The sequence below is a fragment of the Rhinoderma darwinii genome, chromosome 2 (assembly GCF_050947455.1).
Source record: "Rhinoderma darwinii isolate aRhiDar2 chromosome 2, aRhiDar2.hap1, whole genome shotgun sequence".
Taxonomy (NCBI): Eukaryota; Metazoa; Chordata; class Amphibia; order Anura; family Rhinodermatidae; genus Rhinoderma; species Rhinoderma darwinii.
In genome coordinates, this window is record NC_134688.1 from 9,593,169 (window position 1) to 9,615,369 (window position 22,201).

At 39.4% G+C, this 22,201-nt stretch overlaps 1 protein-coding gene across 1 annotated transcript in view; it reads left to right on the top strand.

Moving 5' to 3' along the window:
- The window catches only part of GDPD5 (glycerophosphodiester phosphodiesterase domain containing 5), a 33,885-nt gene that overhangs the window by 6,434 nt on the left and 5,250 nt on the right, over window positions 1-22,201 (top strand). The window contains exons 2-6 of the mRNA XM_075851038.1: window positions 7,535-7,692; window positions 8,102-8,249; window positions 9,057-9,139; window positions 16,004-16,018; window positions 21,202-21,314. Of these exons, the coding sequence (XP_075707153.1) occupies window positions 7,535-7,692; window positions 8,102-8,249; window positions 9,057-9,139; window positions 16,004-16,018; window positions 21,202-21,314 (517 nt within the window). The remainder of the gene's footprint in view (window positions 1-7,534; window positions 7,693-8,101; window positions 8,250-9,056; window positions 9,140-16,003; window positions 16,019-21,201; window positions 21,315-22,201) is intronic.

A 22,201-nucleotide genomic window follows, 5' to 3' on the forward strand; every position in this document is an offset into this window, starting at 1 on the left:
GGGGCAGTATTATAGTAGTTATATTCTTGTATATAGGGAGCAGTATTATAGTAGTTATATTCTTGTATATAGGAGTAGTATTATAGTAGTTATATTCTTGTATATAGGGGCAGTATTATAGTAGTTATATTCTTGTATATAGGGGGCAGTATTATAGTAGTTATATTCTTGTATATAGGGGCAGTATTATAGTAGTTATATTCTTGTATATAGGAGCAGTATTATAGTAGTTATATTCTTGTATATAGGAGTAGTATTATAGTAGTTATATTCTTGTATATAGGAGGCAGTATTATAGTAGTTATATTCCTGTATATAGGGGCAGTATTATAGTAGTTATATTCTTGTACATAGGAGCAGTATTATAGTAGTTATATTCTTGTATATAGGGCAGTATTATAGTAGTTATATTCTTGTATATAGAGGCAGTATTATAGTAGTTATATTCTTGTATATAGGGGGCAGTATTATAGTAGATATATTCTTGTATATAGGGAGCAGTATTATAGTAGTTATATTCTTGTATATAGGGGGCAGTATTATAGTAGTTATATTCTTGTATATAGGGGGCAGTATTATAGTAGTTATATTCTTGTATATAGGGAGCAGTATTATAGTAGTTATATTCTTGTATATATGAGCAGTATTATAGTAGTTATATTCTTGTATATGGGGAGCAGTATTATAGTAGTTCTATTCTTGTATATAGGGGCAGTATTATAGTAGTTATATTCCTGTATATAGGGGCAGTATTATAGTAGTTATATTCTTGTACATAGGAGCAGTATTATAGTAGTTATATTCTTGTATATAGAGGCAGTATTATAGTAGTTATATTCTTGTATATAGGGGGCAGTATTATAGTAGATATATTCTTGTATATAGGGAGCAGTATTATAGTAGTTATATTCTTGTATATAGGGGGCAGTATTATAGTAGTTATATTCTTGTATATAGGGGGCAGTATTATAGTAGTTATATTCTTGTATATAGGGAGCAGTATTATAGTAGTTATATTCTTGTATATATGAGCAGTATTATAGTAGTTATATTCTTGTATATGGGGAGCAGTATTATAGTAGTTCTATTCTTGTATATAGGGGCAGTATTATAGTAGTTATATTCTTGTATATAGAGACAGTATTATAGTAGTTATATTCTTGTATATAGGAGTAGTATTATAGTAGTTATATTCTTGTACATAGGAGCAGTATTATAGTACTTATATTCTTGTATATAGGGTGCAGTATTATAGTAGTTATATTCTTGTATATAGGGGGCAGTATTATAGTAGTTCTATTCTTGTATATAGGGGCAGTATTATAGTAGCTATATTCTTGTATATAGGGGCAGTATTATAGTAGTTATATTCTTGTATATAGGGGCAGTATTATAGTAGTTACATTCTTGTATATAGGGGCAGTATTATAGTAGTTATATTCTTGTGTATATAGGGAGCAGTATTATAGTAGTTATATTCTTGTATATAGGGGGCAGTATTATAGTAGTTATATTCTTGTATATAGGAGGCAGTATTATAGTAGTTATATTCTTGTATATAGGAGGCAGTATTATAGTAGTTATATTCTTGTATATAGGGGCAGTATTATAGTAGTTATATTCTTGTATATAGAGACAGTATTATAGTAGTTATATTCTTGTATATAGGGGACAGTATTATAGTAGTTATATTCTTGTATATAGGGGGCAGTATTATAGTAGTTATATTCTTGTATATAGGGACAGTATTATAGTCGTTATATTCTTGTATATAGGGAGGCAGTATTATAGTAGTTATATTCTTGTATATAGGGGGCAGTATTATAGTAGTTATATTCTTGTATATAGGAGGCAGTATTATAGTAGTTATATTCCTGTATATAGGGGCAGTATTATAGTAGTTATATTCTTGTATATAGGGGCAGTATTATAGTAGTTATATTCTTGTATATAGGGACAGTATTATAGTAGTTATATTCTTGTATATAGGGGCAGTATTATAGTAGTTATATTCCTGTATATAGGAGCAGTATTATAGTAGTTATATTCTTGTATATAGGAGGCAGTATTTTAGTAGTTATATTCTTGTATATAGGGGCAGTATTATAGTAGTTATATTCTTGTATATAGGGGCAGTATTATAGTAGTTATATTCTTGTACATAGGAGCAGTATTATAGTAGTTATATTCTTGTATATAAGAGCAGTATTATAGTAGTTTTATTCTTGTATATAGGAGCAGTATTATAGTAGTTATATTCTTGTATATAGGAGGCAGTATTATAGTAGTTATATTCTTGTATATAGGAGGCAGTATTATAGTAGTCATATTCCTGTATATAGGGGGCTGTATTATAGTAGTTATATTCCTGTATATAGGGGCAGTATTATAGTAGTTATATTCCTGTATATAGGGGCAGTATTATAGTAGTTATATTCCTGTATATAGGAGCAGTATTATAGTAGTTATATTCCTGTATATAGGAGCAGTATTATAGTAGTTATATTCTTGTATATAAGAGCAGTATTATAGTAATTATATTCTTGTATATAGGAGCAGTATTATAGTAGTTATATTCCTGTATATAGGGGGCAGTATTATAGTAGTTATATTCTTGTATATAGGGAGCAGTATTATAGTAGTTATAGTCTTGTATATATGAGCAGTATTATAGTAGTTATATTCTTGTATATAGGGGGCAGTATTATAGTAGTTATATTCTTGTATATAGGAGGCAGTATTATAGTAGTTATATTCCTGTATATAGGGGCAGTATTATAGTAGTTATATTCTTGTATATAGGGGCAGTATTATAGTAGTTATATTCTTGTATATAGGGACAGTATTATATTAGTTATATTCTTGTATATAGGGGCAGTATTATAGTAGTTATATTCCTGTATATAGGAGCAGTATTATAGTAGTTATATTCTTGTATATAGAGACAGTATTATAGTAGTTATATTCTTGTATATAGGGGGCAGTATTATAGTAGTTATATTCTTGTATATAGGGGGCAGTATTATAGTAGTTATATTCTTGTATATAGGGACAGTATTATAGTCGTTATATTCTTGTATATAGGAGGCAGTATTATAGTAGTTATATTCTTGTATATAGGGGGCAGTATTATAGTAGTTATATTCTTGTATATAGGAGGCAGTATTATAGTAGTTATATTCCTGTATATAGGGGCAGTATTATAGTAGTTATATTCTTGTATATAGGGGGCAGTATTATAGTAGTTATATTCTTGTATATAGGGACAGTATTATAGTCGTTATATTCTTGTATATAGGAGGCAGTATTATAGTAGTTATATTCTTGTATATAGGGGGCAGTATTATAGTAGTTATATTCTTGTATATAGGAGGCAGTATTATAGTAGTTATATTCCTGTATATAGGGGCAGTATTATAGTAGTTATATTCTTGTATATAGGGGCAGTATTATAGTAGTTATATTCTTGTATATAGGGACAGTATTATAGTAGTTCTATTCCTGTATATAGGGGCAGTATTATAGTAGTTATATTCCTGTATATAGGAGCAGTATTATAGTAGTTATATTCTTGTATATAGGAGGCAGTATTTTAGTAGTTCTATTCTTGTATATAGGGGCAGTATTATAGTAGTTATATTCTTGTATATAGGGGCAGTATTATAGTAGTTATATTCTTGTATATAGGGGCAGTATTATAGTAGTTATATTCTTGTACATAGGAGCAGTATTATAGTAGTTATATTCTTGTATATAAGGAGCAGTATTATAGTAGTTTTATTCTTGTATATAGGAGCAGTATTATAGTAGTTATATTCCTGTATATAGGGGGCAGTAGTATAGTAGTTATATTCTTGTATATAGGGAGCAGTATTATAGTAGTTATAGTCTTGTATATATGAGCAGTATTATAGTAGTTATAGTCTTGTATATGGGGAGCAGGATTATAGTAGTTATAGTCTTGTACATAGGAGCAGTATTATAGTAGTTATATTCTTGTATATAGGGGCAGTAATATAGTAGTTACTTTCTTGTAAATAGGAGCAGTATTATAGTAGTTATATTCTTGTATATAGGAGCAGTATTATAGAAGTTATATTCTTGTATATAGGGACAGTATTATAGTAGTTATATTCTTGTATATAGGAGGCAGTATTATAGTAGTTATATTCTTGTATATAGGAGGCAGTATTATAGTAGTTATATTCTTGTATATAGGGGCAGTATTATAGTAGTTATATTCTTGTATATAGAGACAGTATTATAGTAGTTATATTCTTGTATATAGGGGACAGTATTATAGTAGTTATATTCTTGTATATAGGAGCAGTATTATAGTAGTTATATTCTTGTATATAGGGGCAGTATTATAGTCGTTATATTCTTGTATATAGGAGGCAGTATTATAGTAGTTATATTCCTGTATATAGGGGCAGTATTATAGTAGTTATATTCTTGTATATAGGGGCAGTATTATAGTAGTTATATTCTTGTATATAGGGACAGTATTATAGTAGTTATATTCTTGTATATAGGGGCAGTATTATAGTAGTTATATTCCTGTATATAGGAGCAGTATTATAGTAGTTATATTCTTGTATATAGGAGGCAGTATTTTAGTAGTTATATTCTTGTATATAGGGGCAGTATTATAGTAGTTATATTCTTGTATATAGGGGCAGTATTATAGTAGTTATATTCTTGTATATAGGGGCAGTATTATAGTAGTTATATTCTTGTACATAGGAGCAGTATTATAGTAGTTATATTCTTGTATATAAGAGCAGTATTATAGTAGTTTTATTCTTGTATATAGGAGCAGTATTATAGTAGTTATATTCTTGTATATAGGAGGCAGTATTATAGTAGTTATATTCTTGTATATAGGAGGCAGTATTATAGTAGTCATATTCTGTATATAGGGGCAGTATTATAAGAGTTATATTCTTGTATATAGGGAGCAGTATTATAGTAGTTATATTCTTGTATATAGGAGGCAGTATTATAGTAGTTATATTCTTGTATATAGGAGGCAGTATTATAGTAGTCATATTCTTGTATATAGGAGGCAGTATTGTAGTTATATTCTTGTATATAGGAGCAGTATTATAGTAGTTATATTCTTGTATATAGGGAGCAGTATTATAGTAGTTATATTCTTGTATATAGGGGGCAGTATTATAGTAGTTATATTCTTGTATATAGGATCAGTATTATAGTAGTTATATTCTTGTATATAGGGGCAGTATTATAGTAGTTTATATTCTTGTATATAGGGTTAGTTATATTCTTGTATATAGGGGCAGTATTATAGTAGTTCTATTCTTGTATATACGGGGCAGTATTATAGTAGTTATATTCTTGTATACAGGAGCAGTATTATAGTAGTTATATTCTTGTATATAGGGTCAGTATTATAGTAGTTATATTCTTGTATATAGGAGGCAGTATTATAGTAGTTATATTCTTGTATATAGGAGCAGTATTATAGTAGTTATATTCTTGTATATAGGGAGCAGTATTATAGTAGTTATATTCTTGTATACAGGAGCAGTATTATAGTAGTTATATTCTTGTATATAGGGGGCAATATTATAGTAGTTATATTCTTGTATATAGTGGGCAGTATTATAGTAGTTATATTCTTGTATATAGTGGCAGTATTATAGTAGTTATATTCTTGTATATAGGGGGCAGTATTATAGTAGTTATATTCTTGTATACAGGAGCAGTATTATAGTAGTTATATTCTTGTATATAGGGGGCAATATTATAGTAGTTATATTCTTGTATATAGTGGGCAGTATTATAGTAGTTATATTCTTGTATATAGTGGCAGTATTATAGTAGTTATATTCTTGTATATAGGGGGCAGTATTATAGTAGTTATATTCTTGTATATAGGGGGCAGTATTATAGTAGTTATAGTCTTGTATATAGGGGGCAGTATTATAGTAGTTATAGTCTTGTATATAGGAGCAGTATTATAGTAGTTATAGTCTTGTATATAGGAGCAGTATTATAGTAGTTATATTCTTGTATATAGGGGCAGTATTATAGTAGTTATATTCTTGTATATAGGGGGCAGTATTATAGTAGTTATATTCTTGTATATAGGGGGCAGTATTATAGTAGTTATATTCTTGTATATAGGGGGCAGTATTATAGTAGTTATATTCTTGTATATAGGGCAGTATTATAGTAGTTATATTCTTGTATATAGGGGCAGTATTATAGTAGTTATATTCTTGTATATAGGGGCAGTATTATAGTAGTAATCTTGTATATAGGGGGCAATATTATAGTAGTTTATATTCTTGTATATAGGAGCAGTATTATAGTAGTTATATTCTTGTATATAGGGGGCAGTATTATAGTAGTTATATTCTTGTATATAGGGGGGCAGTATTATAGTAGTTATATTCTTGTATATAGGAGCAGTATTATAGTAGTTATATTCTTGTATATAGGAGCAGTATTATAGTAGTTATATTCTTGTATATAGGGGGCAGTATTATAGTAGTTATATTCTTGTATATAGTGGGCAGTATTATAGTAGTTATATTCTTGTATATAGTGGCAGTATTATAGTAGTTATATTCTTGTATATAGGGGGCAGTATTATAGTAGTTATATTCTTGTATACAGGAGCAGTATTATAGTAGTTATATTCTTGTATATAGGGGGCAATATTATAGTAGTTATATTCTTGTATATAGTGGGCAGTATTATAGTAGTTATATTCTTGTATATAGTGGCAGTATTATAGTAGTTATATTCTTGTATATAGGGGGCAGTATTATAGTAGTTATATTCTTGTATATAGGGGGCAGTATTATAGTAGTTATAGTCTTGTATATAGGGGGCAGTATTATAGTAGTTATAGTCTTGTATATAGGAGCAGTATTATAGTAGTTATAGTCTTGTATATAGGAGCAGTATTATAGTAGTTATATTCTTGTATATAGGGGCAGTATTATAGTAGTTATATTCTTGTATATAGGGGGCAGTATTATAGTAGTTATATTCTTGTATATAGGGGGCAGTATTATAGTAGTTATATTCTTGTATATAGGGGGCAGTATTATAGTAGTTATATTCTTGTATATAGGGGCAGTATTATAGTAGTTATATTCTTGTATATAGGGGCAGTATTATAGTAGTAATCTTGTATATAGGGGGCAATATTATAGTAGTTATATTCTTGTATATAGGAGCAGTATTATAGTAGTTATATTCTTGTATATAGGGGGCAGTATTATAGTAGTTATATTCTTGTATATAGGGGGCAGTATTATAGTAGTTATATTCTTGTATATAGGAGCAGTATTATAGTAGTTATATTCTTGTATATAGGAGCAGTATTATAGTAGTTATATTCTTGTATATAGGGGCAGCATTATAGTAGTTATATTCTTGTATATAGGGGGCAGTGTTATAGTAGTTATATTCTTGTATATAGGGGGCAGTATTATAGTAGTTATATTCTTGTATATAGGGGGCAGTATTATAGTAGTTATGTTTTTGTACATAGGTTATTTGGCTCTCTGATCATGAAAGACCTTTCGTACGACAACTAGCTCCGGACTTTCAACAGGCTTCAAATATCAAAAGTGACCCTATATTCCTGAAGAACAGGGACATCACCTTCATCAACTTGAGGTACACAGAGGTTAACCAAGAAGACATAAGGTATGTTCCCCTGTGTAAGTTAACTAACGGATGATCTAGTAAAATATAAAATTAATTTAAAGGACAAGTAATTTAGTAAAACTGGCAGCTTATAATAGGACTGGAGTTTTATAAGAGGAGTGGCTGATATCAGTCACGTGATGTAATGTCTCTGGAGGGTCTAAGCATTGGGGAGATGGGACGTAAAGTAGTGATGATGGGGGACGGGAGGTTTCTGCACTTTCTATCTTTCAGTCATTCTATTGGAGAACAATACAGTCAGCCGCTCCCCAGCCTGCAGTGGCTGATAACAGAGAGTAAAGGGGGAGGATTTTTTTTCACGCCATGCGAGGTCCGGTCATTGCTTTGCACTTTGCTGCCTGTGATTGGTTGTTTTTGGTGTCCGTCTCATAACTCGTGATCTCTGCAGGGAATACAGTTCACAGAACCTGACCCTGAACACGTACACCGTCAACGAGCCGTGGTTGTTCTCGGTGCTGTGGTGCGCCGGCGTGGAGTCCGTCACATCTGACGCCTCTAACTTCCTCAGTAAGGTGCAATTCCCCATCTGGTCACTGGTAAGTCCTTATTCCTGAGTATTCGCCGATTTGATCTTTATGTAAGTCAGACCTTCTGTATAACGGGAATCTGCGTCCGCTCATTTGGACGCCATGTTGGATTTTCCAACATATGGATAAGTACCGCAGAGTCACATGGGTCCCGATCCTGGAATATGAAAACGTCTGACCAAAGAGAATGTCTCGTCTGAGGGTTGTATCATTAAGCGGTCTCGCTGACCGTCACGATCCTATAAAATCTGGTTTTACCGTAGCAAAATATCCGTGGATTAAGATTGAATCAGGCGTTCCGACTATCACACGTCATAACGTTCATCTAATCGAGGCTTTCGCCAGCTGTAACATCAACGCTTGTCCTCTCATTCCTGCATGTTACACATTAAAGCGCCCCCCTAGCTCCCCACTTATTGAGGTTCATTGCCCTCTGTACAAGTAGAGCTGCGGTGTAAAGCATGGCGAAGTATAGAGCAGCATCTTGAGCTCCTAAGTTGGAGTTCAGACTACCTTAGGCTCCAATAGACTATGCAGCTAAGCTTGAGTCACTGATCATAGCCATTTCCTAATGGAGCAGAGATGCAGTGCAAAGCATGGTGGAGGCACACAGCAGTAACCGGAGGTGGATTTCCGCAACCGATAGACTATGCAGGTAATGTAGCAGAGCTAGAAAGCTAACCACACTGAAGATTACTAGGAAATAGGCATCTCGCACAGGTAGGGCTTGCAACGTCAGGTGAACCCCGGAGACGGCTTCAAATCCACCTCTGACTCCGCACACAGCTAAACCCCCTATTTCTCTGTATGTTTCAGACTCCAGAGGAATTCTCGCTCATATGGATCACATCGGATCTCATATCATTCACTGTAATTATAGGAGTGTTTGTCCTGCAGAAGTAAGTGACCCCCTGCTTTTTCTCATTGCTCTGTACGTACTTGAGTTTTCCTTCGAGGCTCGAAAACTAAATTGTCAATTTATTAGACGATATCATAGACGCTATGCCAACGTTACTTAAAGGTTCTATATAATATGCTGCAATGGAGAGGTCTTCCCACTTAAAGGGGCACTCCTGGCAAAACTGGGGCTCTGTGTTATGCTGGTGCAGAGCCTGAGGGGAGGAGTTAGTATTCTTTGAACCCCTTTGTCATGCTCCGCCCCCTAAGGTTCTGTACCAGGCATAACACACGGTATCCATTCTGCCTTGAGTGTTCCTTTAAGACATTGATGGCATATTGCTAGGATGGGCGACCAGTTTTTCGATCAGTGACCCCCCGCCGATCGCTGGCAGCCATGGCAGGAGAATGCTATGACCGGAGCGGTGTGGCTTCCAAAATAGCAGAGTACCGTTCAGGGGTACGGGGCCTTCCTAGCACAGCTGCTGCTTTGTTTTAGTGTTCAATGGAGATTACAGCAGTCGGAGCCGTTTGGACAGATCTTAAGTGGGGAAACCAATTTATTAAAGGGGGTTTCCCATAATCGATATTCATCACCTCTCCCTAGGTGATTCATACCGGATCGGTGGGGGTCAGACCGCTCCATTCACTTTCTAAGGGGCCTCCGGACATGGCGAGCGGCGATCTCCTCACATAGAAAATGAATGGAGCGGTGACTGAGCGTGCGCAGTACCGCTCCATTCCTATTGGGGGCGCACAGGGACAGCCAGGTAAGCACGTTCCACATGTTCACATAAAACCGGGGAACCCCTTTAACTGCATCAGTGACTTGTGTACTCGAGGATATAAACAAACGGAGGGGGTTCCTTTTGTCAATCAATCGGCACCCCCACGAAAGGCTCACGGGTTGCTATGACAGCCGGGGTCCTAACAAAGAGCCCCTCGGGCTGCCGTCATTGATTGATTCCCTATTACGCCGTGCCCAGTTGTACCCGGCCCGGCTGTAATGTAAAGAGATTATTCCAATACGTTGTGCAGTGAAAAGCGAGAATAATCAGTAAAGTGTAAAAAGAAATCTAAAAAAAGTCACTCAAAGAAAAAGAATAAACCCAAGAAACGATATTCGGCGTCGTCATAATCGCAGCAACCTGCAAAATAATTCGGATTCCATCAAAAGTGACATCAGTCTGACCCCCAATAACACTGACTGCCACAGACCCCCAATAACACTGACTGCCACAGACCCCCGATAACACTGACTGCCACAGACCCCCGATAACACTGACTGCCACAGACCCCCGATAACACTGACTGCCACAGACCCCCGATAACACTGACTGCCACGGACCCCCGATAACACTGACTGCCACGGACCCCCGATAACACTGACTGCCACGGACCCCCGATAACACTGACTGCCACGGACCCCCGATAACACTGACTGCCACGGACCCCCGATAACACTGACTGCCACGGACCCCCGATAACACTGACTGCCACGGACCCCCGATAACACTGACTGCCACGGACCCCCGATAACACTGACTGCCACGGACCCCCGATAACACTGACTGCCACAGACCCCCGATAACACTGACTGCCACGGACCCCCGATAACACTGACTGCCACGGACCCCCGATAACACTGACTGCCACGGACCCCCGATAACACTGACTGCCACGGACCCCCGATAACACTGACTGCCACGGACCCCCGATAACACTGACTGCCGCGGACCCCCGATAACACTGACTGCCGCGGACCCCCGATAACACTGACTGCCGCGGACCCCCGATAACACTGACTGCCGCGGACCCCCGATAACACTGACTGCCGCGGACCCCCGATAACACTGACTGCCGCGGACCCCCGATAACACTGACTGCCGCGGACCCCCGATAACACTGACTGCCGCGGACCCCCGATAACACTGACTGCCGCGGACCCCCGATAACACTGACTGCCGCGGACCCCCGATAACACTGACTGCCGCGGACCCCCGATAACACTGACTGCCGCGGACCCCCGATAACACTGACTGCCGCGGACCCCCGATAACACTGACTGCCGCGGACCCCCGATAACACTGACTGCCGCGGACCCCCGATAACACTGACGCCGCGGACCCCCGATAACACTGACGCCGCGGACCCCCAATTTATTTATTTCTGTTACTTATATAGCGCCAACATATTCGGCAGCGCTGTACAGAGGTCCTTACATACTGTCCCCATTGGGGCTCACTATCTAAATTCCCGATCAGTATGTTTTTTTAGGGGTGTGGGAAGAAACCGGAGCAAACACAAGGAGAATATACAAACTCCATGCAGATGTCGTCCTTGGTTGGATTTGAACCAATTGCCGCAAGGCAACCGTGCTAACCACCGAGCCCCCGTGCTGCCCATTTCAGTGACCGCCACAGACCCCCCCCCCCATTTCAGTGACCGCCACAGACCCCCCCCCCATTTCAGTGACCGCCACAGACCCCCCCTCCCATTTCAGTGACCGCCACAGACCCCCCCCCCATTTCTGTGATGGACACGGCACGCCTTCAGAGTCCTTAAAGATCGAAGAAAAAATGTTTTGCCTTTTTTCTCCTAAATCATATAAAGAATAAAAAAAAACATGACTGCAATCGCCGTGTCCGTAAAAGTCCGAGCTGTTACAATATAACATTATTTAATCCGCAGGATGAATAGCGTAAAAAATGAACTACCGAATCGCTGTTCTTTTAATCACCTTAGATCCTAAAGAAATTGAATAAGAAGTGACCAAAAAGTTGTATGTACCCAAAAATAATACCAATAACCACTGCAGATCTCCCCGCAAAAACCAGACCCCGCACCGCTCCATCTACGCAAAAATTAAAAAGATATGGATTATTGTTTTTTCTTTGTAAAAGTAGTAATTAAAAATATATATATCTCAATTTGGTATGGCCGTAATCGTATTGACCGGCAGAATAAAGTCAACGTGTAGTTTTTACCGCACGGTGAACGCCGTAAAAACAAAACCCGAAAAACAATGGAAAGCATTACGAGGTTCCATTAAATACGTCACCTGCCCCGCAAAGAACGAGCCCTCGTACGGCTATGTGAGGGAAAAATTATGGAAAAGGTCTGTCTTTTAAGGGGTTAAAAGTTGCTACATCTCGTAACATGTGGGATGGACTCCGGATCATTACGATTTCTCAAGCTCATCCCACAAACGTAGGAACTCGAAGGTCATTGCCGTAACTAGATCTGTTCCTGGAAAAAGTTTCGTCTGAGCAGCCGGGATCATCCGAACGTCAGATGTGAACACAATTGTTCTCCATCCCCACCTGATTGTATATCAGCCTCCCAATTCCAATCCCATGATGCCTCAGTGCAGCATCACATGAGTAGGTGGAGCCAGTACCATCTCTGCCTGCTAGGGAGGACAGTGTGATTTATCCTCCCCTTGTGGAAAGTATGGGAGTCCATGTAATCACATCATACAGGAAGTTCTGGTGCCTGTATGAGTAACAGATTTATTCACATAGACTGAAGTAGAGAAGCCTGATCAGTCTGCTATGCGGAACCGGTGTAGGATGGACATATGGAGTCCTGTAATGGTAAATGTTGGAAACTTTAGTTCCTAATTTAGATATCAAAATTTGGTTATGAGTAGGACACTGAATTTCCACCCTGGAACACCTAAATAGGTTAAAACGTAGGTGCAGATTCATTTCCTATATGGTCAGATGGGCCATAGCTTATTATAAAATTCTGTCTGCCTGTGGTCACCACTAGGGGGAGCTCTCTGCATACATTTATACAACTCCATAAGAACACAGACTTTCTACTGTGTGTGCTGGAAGAATACTTGACATTTATCACTTTATGTCTGCTGAATGGAACATAGTATTTATTTGTAGACATTTCTGTCACAGGTTTTGTGATCTTAACCTCCAAAGGGGGAAAAGAATAGTTTTGATACATTTTGGGTCGTTTTTGTCGATTTTTTTTTTTTGATTTTTTTTTTTTTCTTCAGTTGCAATACTACTTTTCACCACTGTGTGGCAGCAAATCTTTCCATGAACACTACTGTAACATTGAATGTTATTTTACAGTTTAAATCTCCTCCAGTCACACCTAGAGCTGCCTTTTTAAAATGTATCTGGCTTTCTATTAGGTCTCATGCTGGACACCGTTGCATCCCATGACTGCCTGGTGATTCAAAGTCTGTACGGTGTGTTCATAGTGCAATTTTCAATGCAGCTTTAAATGTGAATGGAGAATGGAACTTGATGTAACTCAAAATATGCACAAAATAGAAGTTTTTACAAAGTCCTTAAAGGTACTAGTTGGTAGGTTTAATAATTGGTTATGGATACATTGCTGTTCTGAAGGGCCAGTGGAGACCACATGAACCTATCTCCGCATTACATCTACGCAATATAGGTGTGCGTTCTTCAGATGGCGTTTGTAGGTTATTATTGGATTGCTCTGGTTCCTCAACGATATCATTTTGAGGATTCCTAGTTGTACAATTCCCTAATTCAGTCCTCAAAGTGGATCCAAACAGTCCAAAGTTCTGTGCTGATTTATTTACGGTGTCTTTATATGGGCCATAGCTCTGTTTTTCTGATACAGAGCTCCAAATCCCCTGCACAGACATAGTTAAATAATACAATTCTGGATTCCTGCAGCCGCCACTAGAGGGAGCTCACTGAATAGTATTATTATTATGATAGAGCTCAATATCTAAGCCTCCTGCTCTAAGCTCCCCCTAGTGGTGGCTGATGGTAGACAGAAATGTTGTAATATAACTAGATCTTACAGGGGATTTGGAGCTCTGCATCAGAAAAACAGAGCTCAGATCGCTATAAATATATATTAAGAAAAGAATCGGCGCAGAATGTTGGTGCTAAAAAATAAATCCTGATAAAGGGCAGAGATTCAATAGTGTTCTGTCCCATTTCGTAATCCAAAGCAAGGTGTCTATGTATTTCAGGAAGCATACATTATCCCTCCACCCCCACCCAACAGTACTAGAGCATGTGTAACAATAATGGGGGGGGGGGGATTTATATTATCTCTAGCTGGGAGGCAGCTTTATGAAGCAGAAACCTTCCCCTATTGCTTTGGCTCCACCCTGTTTTATTAACTCCTCCCCTTTTGTTAAGCTTTACCCCCAATCCTGTTTTTAACCAAAAAGATTCAGGATTATTTTATTTATTTATTATTTCTGTCTTTACCGATAAGATACCCGTCGGGTGAACGATCTCCCTGCCGCCAGCTATGGTGCCCACTGCTTAGTTTTAGCCATCAGTTGTAGGTGATTACAGGTCCGGGGATTATATTAGTTTACCTATAAAGGTGCTGTGAGGACAGGTGAACAGTCCGGTGAGTTTGTGCCATCCTCACTAGTACAAAGAAGAGCCAACAGACTGTTACGATGGCGAGCACGCGTCTATTTATCGTCGTCATGGCAGAAGAGAAACCGGACTTCCATTTTTGTCAAGTTTACCTGTAATACAAAGATTGTTGGCATTCGGCGTCTCTTATTTTCATTATTCCTGTCCAGACCGGAAGTTGAAGCCGCTGTTTGAACTAAAAAAAAAAAATCTGTCTTCCAAAAACAGCACCACCCTTGCCCGTAGGCTGTGTCTGGTATTGCAGCTAAGCCCCATTCTAGTGAGCTGCAATACCAGACACAAGAAGAGGGGGGCACTGTTACTAGATAGCTCAAATAACCCCTTTAAGTAATAGTAATTCCAGTTATACATCAGGTGATAAGATTGTAAGCTCTTGGGAGCAGGGCTATGACTCCGGGAATTAAAGGGCATTTTCACTTAAGAACTTTTTGGGGGTTTTCTTTTGTACATTTTGAGTCGTCCTCTTTTCTCAAATTTATTACCCGTCACATTCGGCTGAGTCCGCTTTCCTACAAACCAATATTAAAATTAATATGGCCGCCACACGGGGTTGTCACCTTTTTGTCTCACTGGTGATCAAAGGTTTATTTACAGTTATATACGATCTACATAAAATCTTGATTCGTTTATCAAAAAGTTTCTTTTCTGGTATTCACCTTGAATTATATCAGATCTTATACTCCAGTCACATCCAAAGCTGCTTCCCGGATTTTACCTTTTCATATTTCCCCACATCCCCTGCTTGTTCAGTGTCAGTCAAGGCAAGCGCTGTACAAATTGCAATCTGGCAGGCAGTGTAGAGGCACTGATCTAAGCTGTTAGAGGCGTGTTCTGAATGCAGCTCTCGATGTGACTGGAGTATAAAGCATGATGTCATTTAGAATGTTACTCAACGTCTTTTGTAGAGTATATCTAGACTGTAAAATGCTGTTGGAAGCGGACAGCCACATATTAACCTGCTACCTACATAACCATATGGGCTTGGATTGCGAGGTCCTTCGACCTCAAGGGATCGCGTTGAAGCCTCAAGCCTCACTAGGAAGTACTGCACGTCAAACATTGCCCACACGCCGTATACGCGCAGTCTACTGGAAATAATCTGTGACCTGTCCCATATCCAGGGATATAGGTTTACATTATATATGAAAACCAGTGCAAAGAAAAGTGACCAATCACATTGGGTTCTGAGATTTGGCGCACAATATGGCCGCCTTGACCATCTTCCAGCATCCAGTGCGTTTGTGACTTATTGCCCCTCCCACTTAGTTCATTGGATACTTTTGGCGTTCTAGAATATATTGTAATAAATATTCCGATATGTGGTGTCAAGTGTCTCTAGATCTTAAAAATGGCCGCCTCGGCCACGCACTTATGACTAACGTTTTGCTTTCTTGCCGTGTTTTTACTTTCATAACCCTCTGACTTTGCATGTTCCTCTCTCTGCTGCATCCTGGCATCTCACAGCTATCACATAATCAGGTAATTCTGCTGTCCTGCTCCTCAGTCCACCTCTGTCTGTCCGACTCTTCTCCATCATGGCGGAAGCGCGGGAAAGTCCAGCTGTGTTACTGTTGACACCACCCTATAAAAAAATAAATAAAATTTACACAAAGGAAGGTTTAGATACTTTATTGCAGTTGTCCAAAATTGGTGTTATAGAAGGCGCCAACTGGATAATGAAGCAGCCATATTGTGGCATAATATCCCAAAAGAGAATGTGTCATGAATCAGGCGATCGTGAATTCTGGATGATCATGGGAAACCCTCTGGCACCGTTACTGTAAGCAAAGTAGAAATTATATATTTGGTGCCGAGGATGAAAATGGCGGCCAAGGGAGTCTCTTGTCCATTATTTTTTCCTCTTCTATAGATCACAAGTCTGGTTATAGAAAAGTAAACATGATGATGTCATCAGGCAATACTATAGTCTGGATGATCCATACCGGCACATTTGGCACCAAATATATAAACCATGGCTGCTCCGGCGAGGAGTCTTATATATTTAATCTTTTTAGCATTTGTGGAGCTTTAGAAAAACTAAAAGGAATTCTGACTTCAAAGGTTCATGAATTCTAGATCCATATGTGTATAGATAGATAACTTGGTGCCAGTTATATAATTGACTATTTTACTTTTTAGAGTTTTTTAGCACTTTTTTTTTCTCTTTTATACGGTGAAGTTCTTTATTATAACGGCACCATATAGAAAATAAATATATAATTGATGGTTTACGTAGAATTATACAACTGGTGCCATCCATCTAAACGCGTTCATCTAGAGTTCCAAAACCCCATAAGTCAGAATATTAGATTTCATATAGATTTCAAGCAGTATTGCCTGCATGGTTAGCACTAGCACAGATGGATCCTTGGTGCCAGCTATATAAGTGATGCCTCTGGGTGTGTTTTTTTGTTATTTTTTTTTTCCCCCTTTCTATGCAGCACAAGTGCAGTGATTAGACTATGATAAAGGAAAATTAATATACACTACAGAAAATATTGAAGTGTGGATGATCCATACTACCTCCATAGGATCATTTGGCACCAGATATGTAAATGTTTGACTTTGTTCGGAAGGGGACCTTATTTTTAATCTATTGACCTCGTGTGGTTATCGGAAGAAAATAAATTTGGAATTAAGAGATCAGGGGAGTTTTGAACTCTAGAAGATTCATACAGATGGATCACGTGGTGCCAATTATTGATCTTTTGTAAGGAGTATATTTTTTTTCATACTCTACAGTGTTAGTGCAGGTAGAGAACACTAGAATATAAGGAATATATAGCAGAATTCAAGTTATATTCTCTGGGTAATGCACTCGGCAGATTAATCCTTTGGCGCCAGATATGTAAGTGATGACTTGCCTATCGGTAAAGAGGGATCTTTTGCTCCCACACGAGATTGTCTGCTGCCAGAGGGGTCTGGCGGTGTCTTATTCCCCTTGAAATAAATATTCATGCTAGGCTGAGCGTACATGGGTATGGTGGAGTCAGGAGAAATAGCTGTCGACTAAACGAGCGTTCAGCCGACAGCTATTGCATGTGTGAGACCAGCCTAACCCATGTAAGTTTTGCTTCCGATTGGTCATTGTCCGTATGGATTGTCCAGATTTCAATAAATTTGTGTTCATGACAGAATCTGCATAAGGGAAATTATGTGATTGGGCATTGTGGGTTTTTAGCCCAAATCCTAAAACATATATTACATTTTGGCACTTTTTTTTTAGAAATAATGGGATAATCTATCAATACACAACATGGCTGCATCCAGTGATGTCCTACATATGAGGAAGAAGAAATCTGCCAGCGATGCTCTTGTAGACTAGGCTTAAATGGCGGTAATTTTTGCGACATGGTATATGTATGGTCGACAAGCCATACATTAGCCATACATGACGCAAATCTTCCATCAAGGTTATTGGAAACAAAAACTTTTTAGGTGAAAAACGGGTTTGATGGTCATCCGTGGCGATAGTTGACAGGTCACATAACGCCACTCCGACCTGCGGTTTAACGATCTGGTTGTTTTTGTAATGTTTTTATTTAGTTCACAATTTCAATTTTTGTTTCTTTTCGAGGAAAGCTTTATCCTCCTCCCCATTTTGAGATGAATTTCTGGTTTTCCCTTGAAAATAACGATGCGTGCGTCTGGACTTTAGGGTCTAATGTTCAGAAATTGTAACTTTCAACTGTCTTGGGAAATTTTTCTAAAAACAAATTTCCAAAAATTCTAAATTTCTAGAATAATTGTACATTTATACTTATAATGTGGCCTTTTGTGTCTCCACCCCTCGGAAATGTTTTTAAGAAGTTTTCGTCTCCCCTGCACCAAAAATTGAATGTCTCGCCTGAGAACCCTTAGAAACGCGTTGTCTCCTTTACCATTTTGAATTTTTTGCTTTGTGTTTTGACTTGTCTCAGAAATCCGTCTTTCTAGGGACATCACTGTTACTATTCCGGCCTGTCCTAATGGTGTGTCTGTAATTCACTACGTTGGGTTTTGTCGCCACTATCCAAAGTCGTCCTGTATCCTCCTATGTTCTACCTCATGTTGTTCGGTGATTTGATGGGACCCGACTGGGAATGGTTTTCCTTCTTTGGGTCTAATCCAATTTTGTCCCAAAAATTTGTCCAAACTGATAAAATATACAGAGGGAACATGGACCGCAATTACAAATAAGTAGATGCTTTACCAAAACACTCTGACATTGAGACATCTGCCTATGGTCTAAGCCATCACGGCATTGGAGAACAGTCATGTCCATCTCTTTTTGAGGAAAGAGAAGGATCTTGGGGTCACATGTTGGAAATATCTGTGATCATCAAATTCTTAGGGCCTTCTGAATCTCCCGTTATCTCTCCTCCGCATGGCCCATCATCCGATCAGCCTAGAAAATTAGGATGTGTGACTAGCTGTATCCATTTTCGGAGTATAACCCAGGCTGGTGATGACCATTTAAAAAGTGCAGATCTCTTAAAGGAAACCTCTAGTAGAAATGACTGTAAGAGTTTTAATACTGAAGTCCCCCTCAAAAGTTTTGATTTTTTTCTAGTTTTTAACTCCCAGGCAGCCATAACTGGAGGGGTGGAGAGAGTAGGGTCTATGCATTTCTAGGAAGCCTGGGTGATTCTGTGACTAAGTGATGGCTCCATAGCTACTAGAAATGGCTGCTGTCAGTTCGTGGTCCCATTTTCAGTAGTATAAATGGCTGACATCGGAAGAAAACAGCACATAGTGATCGGATAAGAAGAGTTCTCCGCTCTGCTTCAAAATTAAAGCTTATCTCTGCTGAAGCCGGCTCTTGTCTTTTGGTTTTAGTGAACCACTAATATAACAACAATGCGTTTCATTCTTGGATATAGGCTAGCAATTTGTAAATTTTATTTTTACTGTACTGAAGATGTGGTGACTGTACCATAATTTTTTGTTTTTAAGGCTTTGGGTGCACCTCTGACCCAGTCATGAGATTATTTCCAGCTATATGTTATGGAAATCTAGGCTTCAAGTTTAAGGGCCACACATTCCTATCCGGGTAGAAATTTTAGATCCATACAGGTGGAGTAGACTCTATGGCACCCATGTCATGCATCTGCTCTATCACGGTCCACAAATGTCACTGTCAAGATAGATTCGATTTTTCACCAGATAGAACTGGATTTCCCAAAGTGAATACAACTTAAAGATGTTGTCTGATCATTTGCTCATGCGGTCTAACCAAGGCACTTCTTCCCGCTAAGATATTCTAGTCATACTCCCTCTCCTTCATTGCCCCTCTATAAACCGTAAAGGAATAGATGGGACCATCGAAGAGACGCCAGGTCAGGCCGCATGAGAAAAAGGATCTTTTTCTTTTGGTTTCCAAAAGTTTCAATGATGGCGAGGAGTTGTAAGAATTGGCAATTCGAAAGACCCCTGAAGGAGCACCTCTAGTTAACCAGAATCTACACCAGTCCATACAGGGTGTGCAGAAGAGGCCTCCAGTTAATGGGTGAAAGTAACATCCGGCTCTACCAGATAGTTTATAGCGGTCCCATGTCTAACCAAGCTCAACTGGTGGGTGCAGATTGCTTGAATGGTCTCCAACAAAAAGTAGAGTCCAGTAGAGCGACACGGGATCCTTCTCTATGATGACTAGGATCACTCATAGGGGGGGTAGTCACAGCATTGACCATCGTATGTGGCACACTCTGTATTGGCGCTACAAGGACTGTTTTGATCCAGGGCTCTTGATGATACTCAGGATTTATTTTCTGGGTTCACGGTGCAAGAAATGACTCTCTGCGCTGAAAAGGGAGCAAAAGGACCCGATATCCAACAGGTCAACTGGGCCGTCCATAGCCAAAGACCTCTCTTGCCCGTCCTGTGGATTTCTCATGAGACTGTTGTATCTCTCAGGGCATGAACCCCTCTCGGCAATTACTCGGTGACATTTCTCGCATACACTGTGTCACGCGCATGCATCAAGGACCAAGTGACCATTTCAGGCCCATTTTGGGGTCTACTGTAAATTCCTCTTGAGGCTTTGGTTAGACGGCACATGAGTGACTCGGACCCTGTGCCACCATGACATCCAGCTGTGGAGCCCTCCTCCGCTCAAGTCACCTGGTTGGGTGACTATTTTAGCTCCTTATTTGACTGCTGTGGTGGCGCCCGTTCCCATTATCTCCGGAGAGGTGGTTGCCGTCTTGGTCAAGCCTTCCATGGCTGCTGTATCGTACCTTGTAGCACTTACTGTGCCCTTCCACAGGTCTTGGCGCTGGCCAGTACCATGTCCGTCTAGCCCTAGCCTCAGAGTCGTTGATCATGCACGGCGCCTGGATGATCCCCCCCCCCCCCGCTATCACCCAGTTTCTCTGTTCCCTTCACCGACCGTCTGTTCCTCTCCCAATGTACAATCGTATTTTTGCAACCCTCGTGCACTTGGCATGTTCAGTCGTAATGTTCTTATATCAATGCAGAAAATCTACTTGTGTGCTGTTCCTCAATGCCCCTGTGTCCTGTGCACCAGTTTTAACCCCTTACTGAGGTCCTGGGTTATTGGACCTATGCATTGTCCTATTTGTTCAGTTCCGCTTGACCCAGGGATGGAGGGTTTGCAGCTTGTCACATTTCCACTTTCACAGAGTTTGGAAAATTTGGTTACATCTGGTCATTTGTTGCAGGTGGCGACTGGGCAGCATCAGAACTTATAACCCAGAACAGATCATGCTGAGCGCCGCGGTGCGCAGAACAAGCCGGGATGTCCGCATCATGAAAGAGAAACTCATCTTTTCAGGTGATTTGTGGGGTTTGTGATGTTGTCCTAGTTCTAAGATCTCTGCATGCTGTCAGTGCATGGAAGCATTCTTGTTTACACCCAGAAGCATAAATGTAATAGAACTGTGCTGCTAGTTTGCTACAATGTATCAGTGCAGGTGGAATGTATCCTTCTGGATTATAGGCTGTTCAGCTCACAGAGGATTGTCCAGACTGGATACAATTGTAGCAAACTCTCTTTTGTAGCATCTAGATGTAAATAAGCTCCTATTCAATGACTTCAAGCGGAGATTTTGAAAATGGAGGAATTAAGGCTTGTAAGACTTTTTTTTCTCTATACTTATGGGACTTGTGTGCTGGACGTTTCTTCACTTTGGATACGTTACTGTTGAGGCCGTATTATCTCTCTATGGCCGCACTCGACATTTTGGTCACATGACCTGCGTTCTAATGACTGTCATCCCCCTTTTATAGTCTGGTCTCTATTTGAGGGCAGGATAGAGGGGGAGGGGCAGAGCTCGGGGATATATTTTTTTTCTAGGATTTGAATCTGTATTTCCATGTAAAAAGCGGTTTATCTGCTGCCAGGACTCATAGAGAGAGCCTGTGAGCCCTGCTTCCCCCGACCACTCCTAGAGCGAGCCTGTGAGCCCTGCTTCCCCCGACCACTCCTAGAGCGAGCCTGTGAATCCCGCTTCCCCCGACCACTCCTAGAGCGAGCCTGTGAGCCCCGCTTCCCCCGACCACTCCTAGAGCGAGCCTGTGAGCCCCGCTTCCCCCGACCACTCCTAGAGCGAGCCTGTGAGCCCTGCTTCCCCCGACCACTCCTAGAGCGAGCCTGTGAGCCCTGCTTCCCCCGACCACTCCTAGAGCGAGCCTGTGAATCCCGCTTCCCCCGACCACTCC